This window comes from Sabethes cyaneus, chromosome 3, assembly GCF_943734655.1.
Source record: "Sabethes cyaneus chromosome 3, idSabCyanKW18_F2, whole genome shotgun sequence".
In the NCBI taxonomy this organism is placed as follows: Eukaryota; Metazoa; Arthropoda; class Insecta; order Diptera; family Culicidae; genus Sabethes; species Sabethes cyaneus.
The window spans coordinates 105,927,376-105,951,037 of record NC_071355.1 but is presented as its reverse complement, the minus strand read 5'-3'; the positions used below and the strand labels follow the sequence as shown (position 1 = coordinate 105,951,037).

Sequence of the window (23,662 nt, the reverse complement as noted above, 5' to 3'; positions counted from 1 at the left end):
ATTCAATTGCATTCATAGTTGCTGGCCTTCTTCTGAATAATTGATAGAAAAATACAAATGAAAAGTTGAAGCCGATAGTCATGACGCAGTGAAACCCGTTTCGCTGATACTGACTGAGGCCAGTTTGAAACTGAAGCGGTGCTGCTTCTGTTGAAACCGAAGCTTCACTGCTTCATTGTTGAGTGACGCTATGCAAGTGAAGGTGACTTTGTCGGGCCCTGACGCCGAGTATTAAAGTTACTCAAAAGTTGCTGTGTCTCAATAATAGAGATCTCAGCAAGTTTACCGGTCTTATGACAGGACACTATCCGTGCAAATATCATATTCAAAATCTTGGCTTTGTACAAGATGATCACCGTTATTCTGTGAGTCACGTGACTCAATACGACAATTATCACTCGCCACGGCGAGTCGAATCACCTAGGTGACAACCGTGTCACCTAGGTAACAAAGCCCTGTCACCTAAGTGACAAACCGTGTCACTTAGGTGACAAAGCGAGTCGCCTAGGTAACTATTGTCACCTGATTCGCGGCAAATCCAAAATAGTCACGTAACTCGCCTCGCAGAATAAGGGTGGATGTCTTTCGCTTCTGCAATCCTGCGAACGAGACCTCGGAACACCTGCTCTGCAATTGCGGAGCACTAATAAGACGCATACTGCAGTATCTCAAAAAGGGCCTATTAGAGCCTAGAAAGGTCTGGTTTGTGTCGCAGATCAGGGTAACTAGGTGCATAGTTAAAGACATTCCTGTTTGGTACCTTTCCCGCTCCAGCTTCCAGCCTATCACTTCCTCAATAAAAAAAATTATAGAAATTTCGTTTAATTTCGCGAAATTTCGACGAAATTAAAATGTAATTTCGTTTCGTTTCGAGAGTTCGAAATTGGTCATAATTTCGTTTCGACTAATTTCGCCTGATCGAAATTGAGCTTGAATTTCGTTTCGTTTCGTCTCGACACTGAAAAAGTCAATCTCGCACAGCCTTATGCCATTGGCAACTTTATTCACGTCAGGTTGATATTTCCAACCTTGATTGTTGTTGTAGAACTTTCAAGTGTACGTGAGCGGAGTTCCTAAAAGCAAATAAACATTGTTGAAAAGTTTACCCACTAGCCGGCATTAATCACGCGAAAAAGTGGATAATGGCGGACGCTAATAAATTGTTTTCGTAATATGCGAACAATCTTTTTGATAATTCTAGATAGGATCAACAAAAGGGCGAATGTCGCAAATGTAAACAAAACGAGTGAGTTATTTTTTGCTGGACCAGCATAGGAAAATCAGCCCTCACTCGGTTTGTTTACGCTTGCGACATTCGCCCTTTTGTTAATTCTATCTTCAATTCTGCATTCATCAAATCTGGCACTCTTCTCCAGTACGGCAGTATTGCTCTTATCCGCCTTCCGGTAGTAGTTGGCTTATCCGCCCTTTTCAAATGTTGGCCGACATTTGTACAGATCTGGTCCCTCGCGTATCTATCCGTAAACTGCCGATTCTCTGCTTGGCTGTCGTCAAGTGCTCTCTCTCTCTCTCTCTCTCTTTCTCTCTCTCTCTCTCAATAACCACCATATTACATCTCTAGCAGGTGCCTCCAAAAATAACTGGAGAGTAGAGTACTGAATTGAGAGATTGGCCTTGACAACTCAGTAGTTCGTGAGAACTTGTCATCATTAAACCAGCGATACAAGTTTCACGTAATCAGTGAGTGTCGTTGGTTTCATGATGCGAGTTTTTGAGTGACATGGTCAGTCTCTCAATTCAGAACTCTACTGGAGAGTCACGAATTGCAAACAGTTAATTGGTAGAATCAAGAGATGCAAAGTTGACATGACGGCCGAACAACGCTCTTGTTCCGACATTAAACGGAAGCTTCGCCGAACAGCAGGTTACGGATCGTTTTCAAATGTTCACTAATTTTTTCAACATTCTTTTCCAAATATCTTCGTCTTTTTTGACAGCTTGAGAAATAAATTTCAAAATTTTAGATGACACCCGTGCTGTTATACATATCTTTTTACGAAACAGCTGCTATAGAGTCAGTAGGATCGTTGCACTAGCCCCGTAATTGTCCTGTACTCTAATAGCCGGCTGCGAAGTCTGTCGATAAAGAAGGGTCAAGTTCTCAACAGAACGTTTATACCACGGTCCTGCTAGGCAGCCATGTTTTTGCAGTCAACATCTAACCATTTGCGTATATGAAACAGCATGACACCGCTATACGTTCTATTCGTTTCACTCTGCAAAGCCGGTATGCTGGCAGATGGGCATTATTTTCAAATCTTAGCCAGATTTTTGCAAATAATACCCATGCCGGCAGTAGATGTTGGCTATTGTCAAACACATTGAGTAGGGATAGGGTTGCCAGTCCCTTAGTTTATACCTATGGCCAGAGATGCCAATGTTCCTGATTTTTTAGAATTATCCAGATTTTTTGGTGTATTTTCTGATATACTGGAAAGGCGCTCTTTTATGTTGATTTCGGAAAAAATCCTGATTTTTTCTGATTTTCATACATCTGAACTAAAACCCTGTAGAAACTCAACTGTCATTGCTCTACACTCCAGCGTTTAGCTCTAGAGGAGTTCTATCGCTATTTTCTACAACTCTTTACTTTGCGGTTTCCAAACTACTTTCTTTTAGCCCAACGAAATTTAACCTTGCGAAGATGAAACCAGAAACGTATATGACGTCATAGTCCACGGTTACTTGCGCTGTTGTATTTTGTACAATCCCGTGAACGCTAACTTTATCTCAGTATATCTGGTGATTCTGGCAAAAATGAAAATTCTTGTTTTCAGCACGGTTGATCCGCAGAGCAAGATCTTTGAATTGGTAGATAAAGTTTCATAAGTTTTTCGCCAAGTGGCGTTAGTGAATAGTGAATTCTGTTCTGTTTTACCTTGCCTATGAATCGGAGTTGGCCCGAGTAACGATAGGTTAAAGATGTCTTTCACTTTCATGAAATCAGTCTAATTACGGTTGTAGCAGATTGTCAAAGCATCAGGAGCAATGCGAGAGAATATTGAGCGTCAAAATTTATACATATTGCTTCCACAAAAAATTAGCATAGGCATAGCATAGCATAGCATAGTTTGACCGCCCGTGAGTTGCCAGCGATTGATCTAGATCAGCAGAGATTGCACAAAGAACACTCAGAATAATGCTTGGGAGTAGCAGATCATTCTCAGTGTGTATTTTCTGGTGATCTAATTCTCTGTGGTGATCAATAGCAAAGCTAGCCACGCCCATGCAGGTCAATTTGGGAGGGAAAGGAATGTTAGTCCGACACTTGCTGCTACTAGAGATCGAGGAATCCTCTGCATCAACCACAAGTGTCACAGGAAGGAGTTGTTAGTAAAAAGGAATTGGTCTGGATCCACCGAAGCAGGTGGTGTGGTCGACGATCGACGTTTTTGGTAACGTGGCCATTGCGAAACAGGTAGTGGAGATCCGACATACCGATATAAGAAAAAAAAGTATGAGAAATCATATTTTTTTGAAACGATGGTTCTACAATTGATGAAGGGACGGTAAGGGAAAGTAATGAAGAAGGATTTTTTGGGAATGGAGGGGAAAGAGTGGAAAGGAAGGGGGGTAATAGGTAGCTACGCTTAACAAGTTGTCTTTGTGACTCCTACCTTTTGTCCAATGCTGGAAGGTGCATGGGTCGAACCAAGCTATAATCTGAGATTATAACCGGATTCGAACCCACAACACCCGCCAGGGCATAAATCCTTCTTCGCCAGGGCATAATTTTTTTCCCGCCAGGGCAAAAATCCTTCTTCATTACTTTCCCTTACCGTCCCTTCATCAATTGTAGAACCATCGTTTCAAAAAATATTAATATATGCCTGACCGCATTTCAAGGTCGTGACTAAAATCACGAGGTGTGGTCAATATGAGAATTACCGCACCGAAAGTTATGTGCTATCAACATATTTGATTCGTTCGAAATCACGCGCGGTTAGTTATTAAATACCGATAGACATTTGTTGCTATGCACGAAAGCTGTTGTTAAGGAGTACGGTTTCCCACCCAGCACTACAACCCTTTTGATGACAATATATTATATCACAGAACGAGATCGCATCCGCATATATCACAGAACGAGATAGCATCAAACCAATCGATCAACGCAGAAATCTCAGCCAACCAACTCATCAGCGCAGAGGTGATGCTGATAAGAGCGGAGAGTTTATCTCACTTCTGGACCACCGAAATAACATCGCATGATTAGCCCGAAGGATCCCTTCGGCTTACTGCTGGAGCAATAAGTCAGTCGCATCCAAATCAACCATCGGATAGCATGGGCGATGGAATCGCATGCTGGTTTTTATTTTTCGGTCCGTTAATTGTGCAGTAAATAAAGTGTATATCTTTTCTGTACATGGAGTGATTTTACTGGTCATCATTCCCGAAAGGCGGCTCCATCCTCTGGATTTTACCTGGTACTACTCGGATAACTGGTCATTCTGCTGGGGGCAGAATTCCGTCGATGCTGGGGGGCTGGATCCCCAATTACCCACCAAGAGCTATCGAACACTGGAGGCAACGATCCCACCCCCCAACATTTTGGTCCTTCGAACCGGATCGGAACCCGGTTCGAAGTTGGATTCATCGACACAGGTTCGATACTCCCCAGGTAACCAATAAGCATTTCCAATGCAATTTAAAAGCAAGCCGATAAGCATTTAAGTTGCCTTAAATGCTACTTAAATGCTATTTTGGCAAAATATGCGGCTACTTTACTGCTAGCCCTCTTATAGTGCTGACAATGCTTATTTGCAGCTAGTTACCAACAAGAAGAATTTAAATAGAATTGTGGATGCCAATTTACAACAGTTATGCAGTCAAAAAGCTGATAAACAACAACCTGCAGTATAAAACGCCAGGGATGCTAATAAACGACTGATTTACTGCTTATTTTAATGCTTATTGGTTACCTGGGTCGTACGATTTAGTTTGGACGCTAATTGGATCGACGTAGCTCGGGTGGACCGCCATTGTTCCCGCCTCTATCGTACCGCACAAAGGAATCAACGCGCCTAGGTTTGGCGTGGCTTGGGAGGACCGCCATTGCTATCACTTCATCTTACAATAGGATCAACCTCTGGAACCTGGCGGGATTTGGATCATCCGCCATTGCCGCTTTATTATCTTGGCTTGGACTTAGTCGAGCGGATTCGTCAGCTACGGATCTGGATTTTATCGGTTGTCGAGTGGACGAGCAAAGAACCCAATTGCTCACAATACAACTGGTATACCATTGCCGGTGACGCTGTCTGTCGCCATAGTATTTCTCGAGACTACAATTAGCTGTCCAGTGGTTAACCGGCTAGATTGGACAACCTGGATTGGTCCATGCTGGTATCCTAAAGCATCGGAGAGGAGGCGCATCAAATATTTCGTTAAGGTAAAAAAAACTTACTATATGTACTGCTGTGGCTAGGTATGCAGATAATACACTAAATTAAAATCAATCCTCTTCGTCTTGCTTTAAACTTGGTGAGCCTTGATGCCTATGAGGCAACTGATTGTTGTTCGGATAATTTAATCAACGTTCGGATTTACGGCTTATTGCTTGGTGAAATATTCGGTCATTTCTGGCGGAAAGGTTTTGTGTGTGTTACCGATTGATTTATTGACATCACAAGGCTCGAGAACATTTCTTATACAGGGAAGGCGGAGCTGGGTTTTCTGTGGGTCAGTGAAATTTTACAGTATATGCCTAGCTTAGCTAGGATTCGTTATAGCCTACTTCACCACATCTATTTCCTCTACTCATTGGTTTAACTAAACGTCAACACAATGCCAGCAGCGAAGAAGGTGCCCTCCATGAAGGCACTAACCGCAAGGATGAAGGAGATCCAGCTATCTTTCAATGACATTTGGAGATTCATGCAAGCCTTTAAGGATTCTACTACAGTTAGCGAAATCCAAGTTCGGTTTTGCAAGCTAGATAAGTTATAGGAAGGATTCAGCGATGTGTTGGTGGAGATCTTTGCCCACGAGGATTTCAATCCAGAAACCTCCGGTTTGGAGAAGGAACGAATGGAATTTAGTGACCGCTATTACGAGGTTAAATCCTTCCTTATGGACAAAATCAAGCTGCTCGAGGAACCACAAGCCGAGCAGTCGATCAGGATAGGAGATGTTTCGACGCACAGTGTAATCGAGCACGTTCGGTTGCCACAAATAGAACTGCAAACTTTAAATGGAGACATCGATGAGTGGTTGAGCTTTCGGGATTTGTTTACGTCGCTCATCCACTGGAAAGAAGATTTACCCGAAGTGGAAAAATTCCATTATCTAAAAGGTTGCCTACAAGGAGAGCCAAAAACCCTCATCGATCCGCTACAAATTACGAGGGCTAATTATCAGGTGGCGTGGGCCTTGCTGCTAAAACGTTACAACAACTGCAAGCAGCTTAGAAAACGGCAGGTACAGACACTCTTTAATCTGCCCACACTTAACAAGGAATCTGTAGCCGACTTGCATATTCTCGTCGAAGGTGCCGAGAGAATAGTTAAAACCTTGGATCAAATAGTCCAACCGGAGGACTACAAGGACCTCCTTCTAGTAAACATTCTCACTGCGCGATTGGATCCGGTCACTAGAAGAGGGTGGGAAGAGGTATCATCAACAAGGGAACAGGATACATTAGTGGATTTAATGGAATTTCTGCGGCGCAGAGTACAGGTTTTGGATTGTTTACCATCCAGGTTCTGCGACACTAGGGGTGTCCAACAACCACTACCAAGGCAAAACCAACCAATAGCCAAGGTTTGCTATAACTCTAATCAAGCGCCTGGGGGACGCTGCGTAGCTTGTACGTTGGATCATCCACTATATCAGTGCCCCACGTATCAACAAATGGAGGTGTTGGAACGCGACACACTACTGAAAACTCATGGTCTTTGTCGCAATTGTTTTCGGACCGAACACCATGCAAAGGATTGTATATCTAAATTTTCCTGTCGAATCTGCAACGGCCGCCACCATACGCTAGTATGCTTCAAATCAAAGGAAGGGGAAACCAAGGTTATTGCGAATGTGGAGGATAACGAGCCAATTCCTTCCGCTCTATCACAGGAATCATCCAATCCAATTCCTACCCAAGGCATGAATATGGCAGTCTCAAACTTAAGCGTATCTATTGCAGCGAGTCAGTGTACATCTCAGGTACTTTTAGCTACAGCTGTCGTCATAGTGGAAGACGATAATGGGAATCAGCATAAGGCGCGTGCTCTACTGGATTCTGGGTCGGAGAGTAACTTTATTACTGAGCGCTTGACCCAACGGTTAAAGGTTGACCGAGAACCTGTTAATATAACCGTCGCTGGAATTGGTCAAACTATTTCAACGGTGAAGCAAAGTTTAAAAACCTTGGTGCGTTCTCGAGTTTCAGAATACGCGCGTGAAATTACATTCCTAGTTCTCCCAAGAGTAACGGCAAATCTCCCGGCAACAAAAATCAATACGAGCAGGTGGAAATTTCCTAGCGGTGTTCATCTGGCAGACCCTGCATTCTTTCAGTCCCATGGTGTGGACATGGTTCTCGGGATTGAAGCGTTCTTTGAATTCTTTGGAAGCGGCCGAAAAATTACATTGGGAGAACAACTAGCTCCATTAAATGAATCCGTGTTTGGCTGCGTGGTTTGCGGCGGGTTTTCGGAACAGACTCAATCTTCACAAATAAGGTGCAACATATCCACTTCGAGAAAACTGGACACATCCACGGTGAAGAAACAATCCGGTGAACTGTGTGACGGCATTCGGACGGTTGGTACACCGTCATCCTACCAAAGAAGGAAGACATTCTATCGAAATCGTGCGAATCAATGGACATCCTATTTCGACGACTCCAAGGAACCGGACAAAGGTTGGCCAAGGGTAAAATTCTCTAAAAAGGAACCCATCGGAAGGTTGGATACCGTCAACTTGGAAATATGTAAAGGATCCACTACTTCAGTGCAGCTTCGCGAGACTTACCATACCAAGAAGCATAAACCCATCATTTCAATACAGCGACAGAACCAAGCCCACCCCGTATGGGGGGCCCTGTAGCCGCAAGGTTACCGAGTCTGCCTTGACAAGCGAGTGGTCGTGGGTTCGAATCTTAGTAGAATCAGGCCTTTCGCTGTCAAGTGACTTTAGCATGGGTTTATTCTCAGGCCCCTCCACATCCTTCCTACTGCATTCTGCATTAACTAACAATGAAAGCCTCTTGCCAGGGCAAGTTATAAGAGTGGTACTTGCTTGAGGTGCGAATGAAGCCTCTTGTTCAAGGGCAAATTATAGCTTGTTCCACTTCCTGGTTCTAGGAACGAGATTGGTAATGCATAATAAGCAGTAGTAAGGAACACATACATACACACAAAACACACCCTCACTCTGTGCTGAACTCTGCTTTACCGACCATGAAGCCTTTAGCCGGGGCTGGTTATAAGAATGATACTTGCTCGAGGTGCGAATGAAGCCTCTTGTCCAAGGACAAATTATAACTAGTCTCCGCACTTCCCGGCTCTAGAGCTAGATTGGTTGAAAAGTAGTAAGAAGCGTAGAGGGAAAAAGGGGTGAAAAACACACCGAAAAGCACGGATAATAAGCAGTTCGCTCACTCTATAGCGATACTGCAATAACAACGAAGTGCGGAACAACACCTGGATAAAATCACAATAGATCAAAATGCTGGTCGTAGTGATAATATCCACACACACACACAAAAAAAAAAAAAAAAAAAAACCCGTATCTAACCACTAAAGCTCTACATCAACCGGTTTTCGATGAAAGGGAACAATATCCACCAGCTTCAGGAGCTCAGCGACCAGCTACCATCAGCGACACATATACGAATGACATCATCGCAGGTGCCAGTGACATTGAAAGGGTTATCCAGAACCCTAACTCGTCGACAAATACATTAGAAAAAAAAACCTTCAAGCAAGGAAGTTTGATTATATCGGCGTAAAATTTATGCAACTATTATGAAAAGACTAGTCTATTGGATTGAGACTAGCTGCTACTTCCAACAGTGGGTGAGGTTTGAATGAAATAACAAGTGCGAAACCACAACTTCGAGAGTAGCCCGGTCAATTACAAGCCAGACCAAAAACATTTGCAGCCGGTATTCGCTAATGAAGATGGAAAGCTGGCCGTTATTAAGGACAACTTATTCGTTCTACAAGCTGCATCCCTCAACAGGCAACGCTTACCTGAAGGCAGCCACAGGAAGTTTAGTGCAACCAGCAGGGAAATTTTATATCCGGCCGGCACCGGATGATGAAAAATCAGGAAGTATCCTTCCCAAAAATCCCGTCCCGTTGAAGAGGATCTGCTTTCTTTCTTTTCAGAAATTCGTTCAATTTCTGGGTGGGTGAGGATGAGGATGTTAAGGAGTACGGTTTCCCACCCAGCACTACAACCCTTTTGATGACAATATATTATATCACAGAACGAGATCGCATCCGCATATATCACAGAACGAGATAGCATCAAACCAATCGATCAACGCAGAAATCACAGCCAACCAACTCATCAGCGCAGAGGTGATGCTGATAAGAGCGGAGAGTTTATCTCACTTCTGGACCACCGAAATAACATCGCATGATTAGCCCGAAGGATCCCTTCGGTTTACTGCTGGAGCAATAAGTCAGTCGCATCCAAATCAACCATCGGATAGCATGGGCGATGGAATCGCATGCTGGTTTTTATTTTTCGGTCCGTTAATTGTGCAGTAAATAAAGTGTATATCTTTTCTGTACATGGAGTGATTTTACTGGTCATCATTCCCGAAAGGCGGCTCCATCCTCTGGATTTTACCTGGTACTACTCGGATAACTGGTCATTCTGCTGGGGGCAGAATTCCGTCGATGGTGGGGGGCTAGATCCCCAATTACCCACCAAGAGCTATCGAACACTGGAGGCAACGATCCCACCCCCCAACAGCTGTCCTGAAACAAACGTGTCTATTTGGAAATTCATCAAAAATATTGACAGCACGAGATACCTTTGGCATCCATCGATCATAGAACTTGCTTAAAAACTACTGACTACTTTATTAGGGAGCTGTATAAAAGCTATTAAGCTGCTAATATGGGGGGCTCTGTAGCCGCAAGGTTATCGAGTCTGCTTTGACAAGCGAATGGTCATGGGTTCGAATCTTAGTAGAATCAGGCCATTCGATGTCAAAGTGACTTTAGCATGGGTTTATTCTCAGGCCCCTCATCGCCCTTCCTTCATGCTGAGTTCTATATTATCCCGATATGGCCTATTGACAGTGCAAAAATGAGACCCTTGTAGTAAAAATGCACTGGTTTGCTACGCCAGGGATGACTATAATTGGGGACTGTGCGCTGTCATGTGGAACGAGGTGGATAAAGTAGAGTAAAGCATTGAAAGAAGGGTACCCAATTACACACAAGCACGCATAAAAAAAAGAAATTCAATAAGCATATCGCTCACTCAATAGCGACTATAGCTAAAATAAATGCAGTGCGGGTTATACAACAAACACCCGGGCGATATCACAATAGATCTAACTTACTGGTCGCAGTGATGAGTCCATACAGGAAAAAAAAAAAAAAAAAGCTGCTAATATTATTTGATAATCATATGATAGAAATAACGTGCGATGTTCTTAGGTAACCGATTTCACGATTAAAATGCACGTTTATAAGATTTCAATAAAAGTTCCGGTTTGTAAACGCACCATTGCTAAGTGTGCTCAAATGAATCCAAAATGGTGATCTTAGTATTATTAAGAAAAGTCGTGTAATAAATATAAATTAGTAATAATTTGTACAGTGATAGAAACTAATGCAAGTTGTTGCGATATGTTCAAAAATAAACGGTGACTGTTAATTTGCAGTTTGCGATTAGTGATTAGCGAAATTTCCACGGTTGTCGAACAAAATGTATCGGTTAGCGAATTAGCGGTGACCAACACTGTAGACGCGTAAAACAGACCCCATTGTGGTCCCTAGCCTCTTATCTAGCAACTCCTACCCCTACCTCCACGTGGTACCAGCTGGAATACGAGCAACCTTAGCGGAGATCGGGTAACCAACCCCGGTGGAAACTAAGGTCGTATACCAACAGGGGAGGAGGCATAGTGTGTCTCGACACTGCAAGATGGCAGCCCCATCACGAGACTTGGTAGCGTAAGCCCTAGTACGGCTACCTATCTAAACAAAAAAAACTTACAACAAAAGTCAAGAAATATCTTCTCGGAATATTCGGCATGGACCAAGGCGACGAAACAAGGACATGGAATGGAGACTTGGTACCTGGAACTGCAGATCTCTAAATTTCGTTGGTGGCGACAGGGTGCTGCTCGATCAGCTAGAACCCCGAAAGTTTGGCATCGTGGCGCTGCAGGAGATCTGTCGCAAGGGCGAGAAGGTGTGGAAGATCCGTGGCGGCAGAGCCCGATTTTTCCAGAGTGGTGGAGCGACCAACGAGCTGGGAACGGGCTACGTAGTGTTGGGCAAAATGCAGGATCGCGTAATGGATTGGAAAGCGATCAACGAGAGGATGTGTGTGTTGAGGATAAAAGGCCGTTTCTTCAACTACACCATCATAAACGTGCATTGCCCACACGAAGGTAGACCCGACGACGAGAAGGAAGGGTTCTATGCGCAGCTGGAGGCAACGTACGACAGCTGCTCACCACGGGACATAAAGATCGTCATCGGGGATATGAACGCCCAAATCGTCAGGGAAGCAATGTATAGACCGGTGATCGGGCCCCATAGCCTGTACACCGACACGAACGATAACGGCCAGCGATGCATCAACTTTGCGGCTTCCCGAGGCTTGGTGATCAAAAGCACCTTCTTTCCCCACAAAGATATCCACAAGGCCACCTGGAGATCACCTGACCAACGAACCTTGGACCAAATCGACCATATTCTCATCGAGGGACGGTTTTTCTCGAACATTACCAACGTACGCTCCCTACGGAGTGCGGATATTGACTCGGACCACTACCTAGTAGCAGTACATGTGCGCTCAAATCTATCGACGGTTTATACCTCGCGACAAAGTCGCCCTCCTCAGCTAAACATTCGGCAACTAGACAACCCGCGAACTGCCGAAAACTACGCGCGCTTGCTGGATGAAGCTCTGCCTTCTTCTGTGGAGCTAGATGCTTCGACCCTCGAAAACGGATGGAGTAGGATACGCTCGGCCGTCAACGAGGCCGCAACCGCGGTGCTAGGTGTGGAAACCTCGAGTGCACGAAATGATTGGTTTGACGGGGAATGCCAAGAAGCGATAGAGAGGAAAAAAAGAGCTTGGGAAAACTATCTAAGCATATCCACGAGAGAGAATTTGGCCAAGTATCGACGAGCGAGGAATGAGTTGACCACGATCCTGAAAAGGAAAAAGCGCCAGAAGGAGGACAGAGATCGTGAGGAGCTTGAACAACTGTTCCGGGCTAATGATACCCGCAAGTTTTACGAGAAGGTGAACCAAACTCGCAAGGCCCACACACCAAATCCTGACATGTGTAGGGACGAGGGAGGGGATCTTATCACAAAGGAGCGCGAGGTGGTCGACAGGTGGAAGCAGTTCCTCGATGAACACCTCAACGGCGATATAGCAGCAGGAGACGCAATGGAAGTTAACCTCGGAGTACCTACAAACGACAACAGCGTACCGGCTCCCGATCTCGAAGAGATCCGACGAGAAATCGGTCTGCTGAAGAATAATAGAGCCGCCGGGAAGGACCGACTCCCGGCAGAACTCTTCAAAAATGGCCAAGAACCTCTAGTAACGGCACTTCACTGACTGATTTCAAGGATTTGGGAAGAAGAGAAACTACCGGAGGAGTGGATGGAAGGCGTAGTCTGTCCCATCTACAAAAAGTGCGACCGGCTAGACTGCTGTAACTACCGCGGCATTACGCTGGTCAACGCCGCCTACAAGGTGCTCTCCCAGATTTTGTTGCGTCGTCTATCCCCAATAGCAAGAGAATTCGTAGGGCAGTATCAGGCGGGCTTTATGGGGGCCCGTGCTACTACGGATCAAATTTTTACTCTCCGACAAATCCTTCAGAAATGTCGAGAGTACAACGTGCCCACGCATCATATTTTCGTAGATTTCAGAGCAGCATACGATACCGTTGAACGCGAACAGCTATGGCAGATAATGCACGAGTACGGTTTCCCGGACAAACTGACGCGGCTGATCAAAGCTACTCTCGAGCGAGTGATGTGCTACGTGCGCGTTTCGGGGACACTCTCAAGCCCTTTCGAATCGCGCAGGGGGTTACGGCAAGGGGATGGACTGTCCTGTATGTTGTTCAATATCGCTATCGAAGGTGTGATCCTGCGAGCGGGCATTGAAACGAGGGGAACGATCTTCAGTAAGAGTAGCCAAATCCTAGCCTTTGTAGACGACCTCGACATCATTACTAGAAACCGTGGGACGGCGGAGGTAATCTACGCTAGACTAAAAACGGAGGATAGGGTTACAAATTAATGCGTTGAAAACCAAATATATGGTAGGAAGAGGCTCCCAAGATAGTAACGTTTGCCTCCCACGGACAGTGACTATTGACGGCGATGAGCTGGAAATGGTTGATGAGTTCGTATATTTGGGATCTCTGGTCACCGCCAACAATAATACGAGTAAGGAGATCCAACGACGCATTCAAGCTGGAAATCGAGCCTACTTTTTCCTTCGCAAGACGTTTCGATCAAGGAGCATACGCCGCCGCACAAAGCTGACGATGTACAAAACGCTAATCAGACCGGTAGTCCTCTACGGACTTGAGACAGTAACTTTACTTACGGAAGACATACGTGCACTTGCCGTTTTCGAATGAAAGGTGTTGCGGACTATTTTTGGCGGAGTACAAACGGAAAGCGGAGAGTGGCGGAGACGTATGAATCACGAGCTACAGGCACTGCTTGGAGAGATTCCCATCGTACACCTGGCGAAAGTTGGGAGACTACGATGGGCCGGCCACGTCGCAAGGATGCCAGACGACTGTGTAGTGAAATCCGTTCTCTTCAAGAACCCCGCCGGCACCAGGAATAGAAGGGCTCAACGTGCTAGATGGCTCGACCAGGTTGAAGCCGACTTACGTGTGTCGAGACGCGCAATGAATTGGCGACGAGTAGCCCAGGACCGAGTACAATGGAGAGGAATTCTTGATACGGCAAGAGCCACCCCGGCTCTCGGCTGAATAAGTAAGTAAGTAACACTGTAGACTATAGATCAATTTTAACCGAACTTTAAAGTTGTTTTGAGTTCGCTGCATAGAACGCATGAAAACTTTAGCACCTCTAAGTTCTATTTTGTACTTCTACTGCTTCTACCTAACTTCTACATTCGTATTCACCGCTGTTGGATTCGAGCCTGAGCGTTCCACGTTGCAAGCCTACCCTGATCCATTGCGTCATACCAGTGTATACCAGTGATGTGAATTTTGTCAATAAGTTATTCTTGAGTGTAAGTTAGTTTTAGAAATTGCAGCAGCTTTATGCAGCGCGGGTTATTTATATGACATTTAATTTCGGATCCAGACAATAACGTGGAAGTGTGAATTGCCTACAGCATGTTATGCTGCACAACACAAATGCGCATAGTTTGAAAATGATTGCATAAAGATTACATAAATTACAATAAAGATCATTGCATTCTAACTTATATTTGTAACTAGAAATGTGCGATGATTAAAAATGAGTGAAATAAAAATGATTAATCTCAATTAGTTTTAAATTCTGGTGTTTGATCATCAAGTTAAACAAAAAAAAATAATCACAAACATATTTCGTGGTCAGAAGCATAAATGCAGAACTTGTTAGCGACTAAGATTACTTCAGAACTGCATGTAGCATCCAAATAGCTTTGAGGTATACATGAAGTACTCGCAGAACTTCTTAAAGTATGTTGTTCCACATACACCTCATACACACTACTAATCACTAGAGTTCCACGGAACTGAACTTGAACCAATTGTGAACTTTCGAGTTCGCTCTTCAAGTAAAATTCGAACTTTTGGTTGCTTGGGACGGTTACGAGATCTGTTGCCGACATCCTTTCGGTTACAGACGGCATACAAAGTACAGACGCGCAAAGAGCGTGGCATAAAAAAACCAATTGAACCGTCAAATCGATTTGAGACTCCAAACAAGCCAAGTAAACAAACTGGTTCATCGATGTCCTTCGTGTAGACAGTGAAGACTAACTTTTGTAATCCACTTGACATGTTAAAACTTAAGCTATTAATTTACTATTAACAAATGGATCAGTTACCCACAATATACAATATAATGCTTTAACAATTCCAATTAGCTTATTTATGATGCAAAATATGCGTCGTAATTCGCGAAGTTCCACGGAACATAAATACCTCGCGATTTGCGCACCTTACTGTTGGTCATAGGGAGATCGATCCAATTCTGACTGGTAGCCAAAACTGTTTAGATAATATAAACAAAAAAAAGTTAATATTTTTTGAAACGGTGGTTCTACAATTGATGAAGGGCCGGCAGGGGAAAGAAATGAATTTTTTGGATCCTAATTCACCATAGAAAATATTTTTGCCTCCAAAAACCTCCACATGCCAAATTTGGTTCTATTTGCTTGATTAGTTCTCGAGTTATGATGAAACTTGCATTTCATTTGTATAGGAGCCCCCCTCCTAAAGTGGTGAGCGGTCCCAATTTATCATAGAAAAAAATTTTGTCTCCAAAAACACCCACATGCCAAATTTGGTTCCATTTGCTTGATTAGTTCTCGAGTTATAAGAAAATTTGTATTTCATTTGTACAGGAGCCCCCCTCTTAAAGTTGAGAGGGGTCCTAATTCACCATAGAACATATTCTTGCCCTCGAAAACCTTCACATGCCAAATTTGGTTCCATCTGCTTGATTAGTTCTCGAGTTATGAGGAAAGGAGAGGAGTCATAATTCCCCTTCTAAAGAGGGGAAGGGTCTCAATATACCATAGAATAAATTCTTGTCACCAAAAACACCCACATACCAAATTTTGTTCTATTTGCTTGTAGTTCTCGAGTTATACAGAAATTTGTGTTTCATTTGTATGGGAGCTAGGGTTGCCAAATGGCCGGTTTTTGGCCGGCCCGTCCGGTTTTCACTTGCAAAGCCGGTGGTCGGTCAATGCAAAAAGGCCGATTTTCCGACATATGAAGCCGGATTTGTACTTTTTGCCTGATTTGTAAAATTTTCTAATGAATTTATTAGCAATCCTGAGCAGTGGATCATTGAAAATAGCCAGTTTTGCAGTGACATTGCTTTGCTTCTGGCGGTAATATATATTAAATTGTCCACTAGTGTCAGAAGCAAGTAGTTGTCACTCTGAAACTAGTTATCTTCAATAATCCATTCAATGATCGTTGTGGTTTCGACTGCGATGTCCTACCATTTGCTTCTCAACTACGGACTGATCATCCCATTTACACGGGAAATTGTCAACCGACTTCCGGCGGCTGACATAACACCCCCTCCCCCCTCCCCCTCCGCCATTTTCCTGAAGGCAAGACCGACCGGCCGGTTTATGTAATTTTCAGACTTGGCAACCCTAATGGGAGCCCCCCCCCTCTTGGTGGGGGGAGAAGGCTCTAACCATCATTAAAACCTTTCCTGGCCCCAAAAACCTCTACATGCAAATTTTCACGCCGATTGGTTCAGTAGTTTTTGATTCTATAAGGAACATCCCGACAGACAGAAAGAAATCCATTTTTATATATAAGATACCGCAGTTCAAGGTCAAACACGAGATTAGTCTAAAAAAGTGTTACCGAATTAGGCAGTTTTTCTCTCTGCGCGTCTGTACTTTCGGTATGTAGTTGAAGTACAGCAATTCCCCGAAAAAGGTCATAACTCTCAAACTCTGTAACTCTGAGTTATTGAGTTACTTTGACCGTTCTCTTACTATAGCTTTTCTAATTTTAGATGAATCATTCTTACTAAAAACCAAATACCGAATGTATTTAAATTTTTATGCGAACCTGGTTTTGACAGCTAACAATAAAGTATTCTAAAGATGTTCATTTTTGTTTTCAGAGCCTGCGACTGGATAATTGCCGACGTATACTCAGTCAGTGGCGATTTGCACCACAATATATAGACAATATCGAATGTCTTAGGCGGTACCACGACACATATCCAGAGTTTTTCTACTATAATCTACCAATTGAAAAAGCGGCAAGGGTCAATTACTTCGATTTTTTATACTATGATAGTAATGAAGATTCTTCCGAAATAGATGAATTTCACTAAACTAATTTAAATACCAAAAGATAAATAATCACGATTATCGGCTAAACGATGAAAACGACAAGGAAAAAATACTGTTGCTTAAATTGAATCTTGTTATGTATATATGTTATATCACAGACAAACTCTCAGTACGTAACGTACCATAATATAAATAATACTACAAAAGAAGTTAAAAATTTCGTGAAATGATTCACAGCCTAACTTGATTTTTTTGACGTAGGTACCCAAGACCCTTTTTGGCCTTTTGGCCAAAAATAAAATGTAAAAATAAATCACATTTCTCAAAATAAGGATTTTTGACCTGCAAGTTCGGGTAAAAGATCACAAAAGAAAACAATTAAATTTTTTTCAGGCTGAAATGGGGATGGTTAAAAGCACTCGATGTTTAGTCGTCTTTCGCTAATTGCACTAAGCTCTTAGCCCACTTAGAAACCGATTGTTTTTGTCGAAATCGTCGCAGAAAGGTTTATAAAAATATATACCCTTATTAAACGCGGAATCAAAGCGAAACTTAATCTTTTTGTTGCTGAAATTTATTTCTAGATTATTTTACAAGTAAAAAACAAAAGAATTTCATACGATAGTGTTAACATGTATTGACATTTTTCACTGTTTCGCCGTGATGCTAAAAATGGGAGGGTCCAACTTAAAAAATGGTCAGATAACAATATGATGATGCTGCTGTATTCCGTTTAATTAATTTTAATATTTTCTAAATACATTATTTTCTGCATTTGCAATACTTCATTCAAGGGCCCCACGGATGAAAAACAAGGTGTCTATTTCCTGGAAAAACCCCGAAAATCAGGGAATTCCTTTTTGGATCAGGGAAATCAGGGAATTTCGAGATTCAATCAGGGAAATTTTATTCACTCGGCAATATTGTTGATCAACTTCGGAACCGGATTAATTTTCGTGTAAAATATACGCAGATTGATCGGTTGAATTAAAACTTGTCACATATGTGGTGACGGTCTACAGCGTTTTTACCAACACCAAGCATTGATTGCAGAATTTTACGCTCAGAAGCCCCAAGCACTGTTTTTTACCATAAATATAGATATGTGTGCATGTATAAATTTGGGACAATACCGTTTTCTCCGGAGTATTTTATTTTCTCGATCTAATCTTTTAAATAACATAAATAGTGCATATGTGCAATAACATATGTGCATCTCTACTACTTCATATCGGGTCACATCCAACTCCACCACGCCACCAACACTATTTGGACACCCACGATCTCTGCCAACAATTCGCGTTGACGGCATTGAGTTTGACGTTTCGTGTGTGTGAAGAGAAATGTAAACAAACAGTTCATAAAATAAGCAGTTTTTATGTAAAATTTTCCTGGATCTGCAAAGTTTTATCTAACAATGGTAAGTAAGAATCAAAATTTTAATTAACAAACTGTCTTTTGGGAATATCCTCTTAAAGTTTATTCGTAATGCTAATCGTTAATTTTGACTTCAAAAATAGTACAATTCATGAGTAGAAAATTTACCTCCACTTTCAAACAAAAATTTTCAGGTAAAAGTTGCGTTTTTAGATTTTTACTTTAAACCATGATAAAGTCTTAAGTATCATTTATGTTAATCACGAGAAATTGATATCCCAGCGATTTGTCAAATGTGTAAAATAGGTAATAAAAATTATGTTTTTTTATTCAAAACTAGGCATCCAATGAGGCAAACCCTTCAACGTATACAGTACAGCTAAGGCTAGCAGATATTTCTCATTATGTCGAGGCAGGAAGCAGGCTATTGATAGAAGGTGAACGGGTGTTTCGAGCAAATCATTTGCTACTTGTTGGAGCACAAACCGTACATCCGGACGGTGTCACTATATTTGCTACTTGTTTGCAATAGTCTTCACCTAGATCGGATCCTCATGAGATTTCCATCCGTAGCAGACCAAATTTTGAAATGTGGTCAATGCAATGTTCCTGTAAGGCTGGAAGTGGAAAATGTAAACACGTAATGGCAGTGTTAAACCACCTTCTCATGTAAGTGCTTATATTTTCTTATCATACATAATACCCTCCCATGGGTAGGTGGTTTGTCGCGCACTTCGGCACACTCCTAAACTTAATTCCGCATGTAGAATGTAATATAGTTTAAGTTAGTTATATGTGTAGTATGTAGTATAGTATTGCATAATTTGGCTTTATGTGTAGCATGTGTCTCGTAAAGCGGAATGGAGCGAAATTGAACGGATTTGATTTTAAATTCAATCCGTTTGGGCCGAAGCACCGGGAGGGCTTACTCAGTTCCCTAGATGAATTGCTGGTATGCACAGAAATTTCTCTAGAAAACTGAAACCAAATCCTACCCACCATTCATGAGATTTTGACTTACTCATGAAAATTAAAATTTATCGCTAGTTAGAACGAACGAGTGTTCAAAAATGATGTGATGTCTTTATTTGCGTAATCGAGACATTTTCTATGAGATTGCCATAGAATTTGTGGCTGTTATGCGATTATGGACAGCAATGCACTGAAAAATATACACACATGAACATGTATACATGTGTGTGCATGTATGAGTGTGCCTGGGTGTATAGGTACGAATGAATATATGTTTGAGTGTTCTATGATGAGTCGGAATTTTTTCTTATACCTATGCTGCCAAACTACAATTATTAATGGGCAGGAAGTTATACTCAGTAGCTGTGTTTCCTGTGTCAGTTTCCTATGTTATTATTATTATTACTAATATTGCTATCGTTGCTGTTACTGTCACCTCTATTGTATTGTTTTGGATGTAATTAATTATAATTATTATTTTCTTATTTCCCTCCTTTATCAGAATGATTTGCATGTCTTGTGACTAATCGCGTTAACGGTATTCAACTAACAACATAAAATGATCATGAATGACGCTGTTTGTCTCCCAAGGGCCCTCTTAATGCTGATGAGCCTCTGTCGGAGAGTGCATCAAGTCGGACGGTGGCAACTCACCGGCGGCCTGTTCCTCTCCATTCTTGCTGCTGTCGTCGCGGTCGGACTTAGTGGATCTCTCGAAAAGCTTTATAGTCTCGATATATATTTTGTTCTGTCCATTGCCCAATCCTGGCAGACTTCAACTGGAATTCCATTTCTAACTAAATCTTTTTAGAGTATAGCTATTCAAGTAAAAACAGGTATTCGATTCTCTGGCTGATTTAAGCGATAGTGAAGGGCTGTCCTCAATATACTATCATTCCCACTTCCTAAAATATGGTCGTAGTACATAATATATGGCCATGGTATGAGGATTTTTTCGATTCAATACCATCTTCACAGAATTATCAACTTCGTTAACATCTTATTAAGTCTTGCTTTAGTGACAGCTTGCACTTAAGACTTAACACGGCATATATACATATCTCCAAGTGAAGTTCTACATGATACACCTAATCCTTTCTTAGTTACAGAATTGCTTCAATTTGACCACGGTCTGAAGAGCATACCGACAGATCGGTTGACTACCGCTACAAATAGGCCATTATTGCCACCGGGAATAATACGAGCGAGTACCAGTCCCCATTAAATCGCATCTCCTCTATTTTGCGGAAGTTCAAGTAGTTTTGCGATAGTTCTGAGCGATAATATTGCTTTTGAATAATATTCCGCACAAAATATTCGAAAATTTACGCCAACAGCTACAATACTGCAAAGATGGTAGATAAAGAAGCAGCTGTGGCTTTTAATGAGCATAGGTTGTTGAATAGCGCTGGGTCAATCGTGATGACATGGGTAGTTGGGAGATGAGTAGCGTCCATCCTAGCGAGTAGTTAGTCGGTATTAGCATAGGTGATGGACAGACATAGAATTCTCGTGATATTACTAACCCGAAAATTGCAATCAACATGTTGACTAAAAATTTCTTCTTTTCTTTTCTTTTCTTTCTCTGTCTGATCTCTATCGCTTCTTCTCACGGCAACAATGTTGTCGTGAGGGGGGGCAAGAGATCAGCCACAGATGACTGCACTGGTGACAACGATGGAGAGGACGGCGTGGAGCCGATTTTGGGTTTAAGTAAGATCGAAGACGAACAAGACGAGGAAACAAGATAAGTACAAGCCATCTTATTCTATATTCACCAAGTACACAATTATAACGAGCCAAGTTCTGTCACTCTTCTTCCTCCTCATTAATCCATAATCACCAACGCATTATGGCGCTAGTGTTATCCGCAAGGATTCTTTTATCATTATCACAACCACCTTATCTCAGCCCTGGACAGACTTGGCTCTAACTGCCCCACCTCGTGCTGCAAACAGAAACAGACCATATTTTATCATACATAATAAAAATATGGAGAAATATTTTAGGTTTCCTTCGATTCCATTACTTACTGTTACAGACGTTTAGCAGAAGTGGGGTAAAATTGCAGGAAAGGTTGCCGGAGACATATACAAGGCCACTCCGGTAAATTCATTTTGTAGAAAATCTAAAAAAAATGAAAGTGTTACTGAAGCTAACGATTCATCAATTCCCATGCCAACGGAGTTGACTCCGGAAGAAAGAGCTGATATACTGCAGGTTTTTGTAGAAGGTTGCGTATTATTTAATAATAAAATTTATTTTATTATACCCATCATAGTGCAATCAATGTTTTAGCTTTCCCCGAATGTAGTCTGGCTTACGAGGTGAACGGTCGTCCCGAAATAAGAAATGTTGAGAAATTAGATGAGACTGATGATTTGGATCAACATCTTAGACTGGATATGAACCATTCCATAAGTTCGACAGACTCGTTGATCTCCGTTGAGCAAAACACGGCATGCTATCTGCTGAAATCATTTCTAAGAAGATCGTTTAACCCGGATTACTTTACGGTGATTGACAATGAGGCAATGGAATTCATCGGCCCATTGGAAAAATACCTTCATATACATTACGAAGTGAATGTGAACGTTTCCGAACACGAATCACTGGAAATATGTACAGCAACTGTTGAGCATAGTGTGTCATCGCAGTGGAAAACTGAACGAAGCCGACGTATTACTGCATCTAGAGCTTACTCGTTATATACTTACTATACACGGAGAATAAAAATGTAGTTTCAACCATATTTATGGTTGTTTTACGCACAAACAAAAATTTCGTTTTGTTTCAAACTGAAATGTATGATTGAAATGGAAATATTTATTGTTATATCAATGTTAACTTCAAATTAGAAAATACTTTACTTTTAATTCAAAACTGTTATTTTCTTGATTCAAACAAAATCTCCTTTTGAAAAAACAATATTTTCAGGTTGTTATAAAAATATTTTATTGAGGCTTAAAGCAACAATCATTTTGTTTGACACAAACTGGAGCTTTTTCGCTCCGTGTACATCTGACACCAACAAAATCAAAGACTGGAAAAAGAAAATTCTTAGCATGGTGATGCCAAAATCTTTTTTAACGCCTGCAATTGAACATGGTCTTCGATGTGAAGTGAAAGCCGTAGCAGCGTATGAACGAGATCTTAAAAAAACGTTTTGAGATGCGGGTTTGTTGTACCCCCTCATATACCATGGCTAGGATGCTCCCCTGATGGAATCATTTACTCCGAAGAAAAGATAGTGGAAATCAATTGTCCTGAAATAGGAAAAAATAAGTCTGTAAGTGATTTCATTGGACAGCTTCCCTTTTTCACAAAGCAGGGAATTCTAAAAAAATCATCAATATTATGTACAAATTCAACTCACTATGTTTATAACTAAGTGTCAAAAAGCTGACTTGATAGTTTACTCTGAACACGAAGATAAATGTTTCATTCAAGAGATTCCATTTGATATGGAATATGTCAGATCGTTGGTGGCAGTGCTAAAGGAAATTTACTTCAACGTTTTTCTTAAGTATTTGTATTCTGCTACTTTTAATAATCTAAATAAATAATCTAAAAATAAGTAACGATCATTAGCCTAACATATGTCCGAAATGAACAAATTTTGAGTATTTGTTTTCAGTATTCATCATGGTCCGTAAGTACTTCCGGAAAACCATTTTCACATACTCAAAAGAGACATTACTACTACTTAGAGCTACTTGAAAAGAAACTCCATTAAGACGGGGTTTAAAATGGCTTCCCAGGAGATGATTATTTTTTGAATTTCAAACGCCGGCACGGTTTGTCTCTGGCAAAGCCATATTCCGTTGAAGTTGCCAGGAAACGAGTTGCTGATCCATTCTCGATCTCACACTATTTCGATTTGCTCCGAGATGTTTCGCGCAACATCCCTTCCGAGAGAATCTGTAATATTGGCGAAACAAGCTTTTGCTTGAAGCAGTATTGCATTTTTAATTGAAGTTGTTTTAACTTTTATATTTAACTAAATGTTTTAAACGTTTTTCTTGATCTTTTCACTAGTTTTTATTATATTGCTTTTTCATCATTTGGACTAAGCTGATAAATAACACCAGCAGATTTA

At 41.8% G+C, this 23,662-nt stretch overlaps 1 protein-coding gene across 1 annotated transcript in view; it reads left to right on the top strand.

Moving 5' to 3' along the window:
* Nucleotides 1–17,313, top strand: part of LOC128742828 (uncharacterized) — a 125,753-nt gene extending 108,440 nt beyond the window's left edge. Inside the window, exon 5 of the mRNA XM_053839305.1 lies at nt 17,040–17,313. Coding sequence (XP_053695280.1) covers nt 17,040–17,255 — 216 coding nt within the window. The 3' untranslated portion in view covers nt 17,256–17,313. The remainder of the gene's footprint in view (nt 1–17,039) is intronic.
* Nucleotides 17,314–23,662: the final 6,349 nt, after the last annotated feature.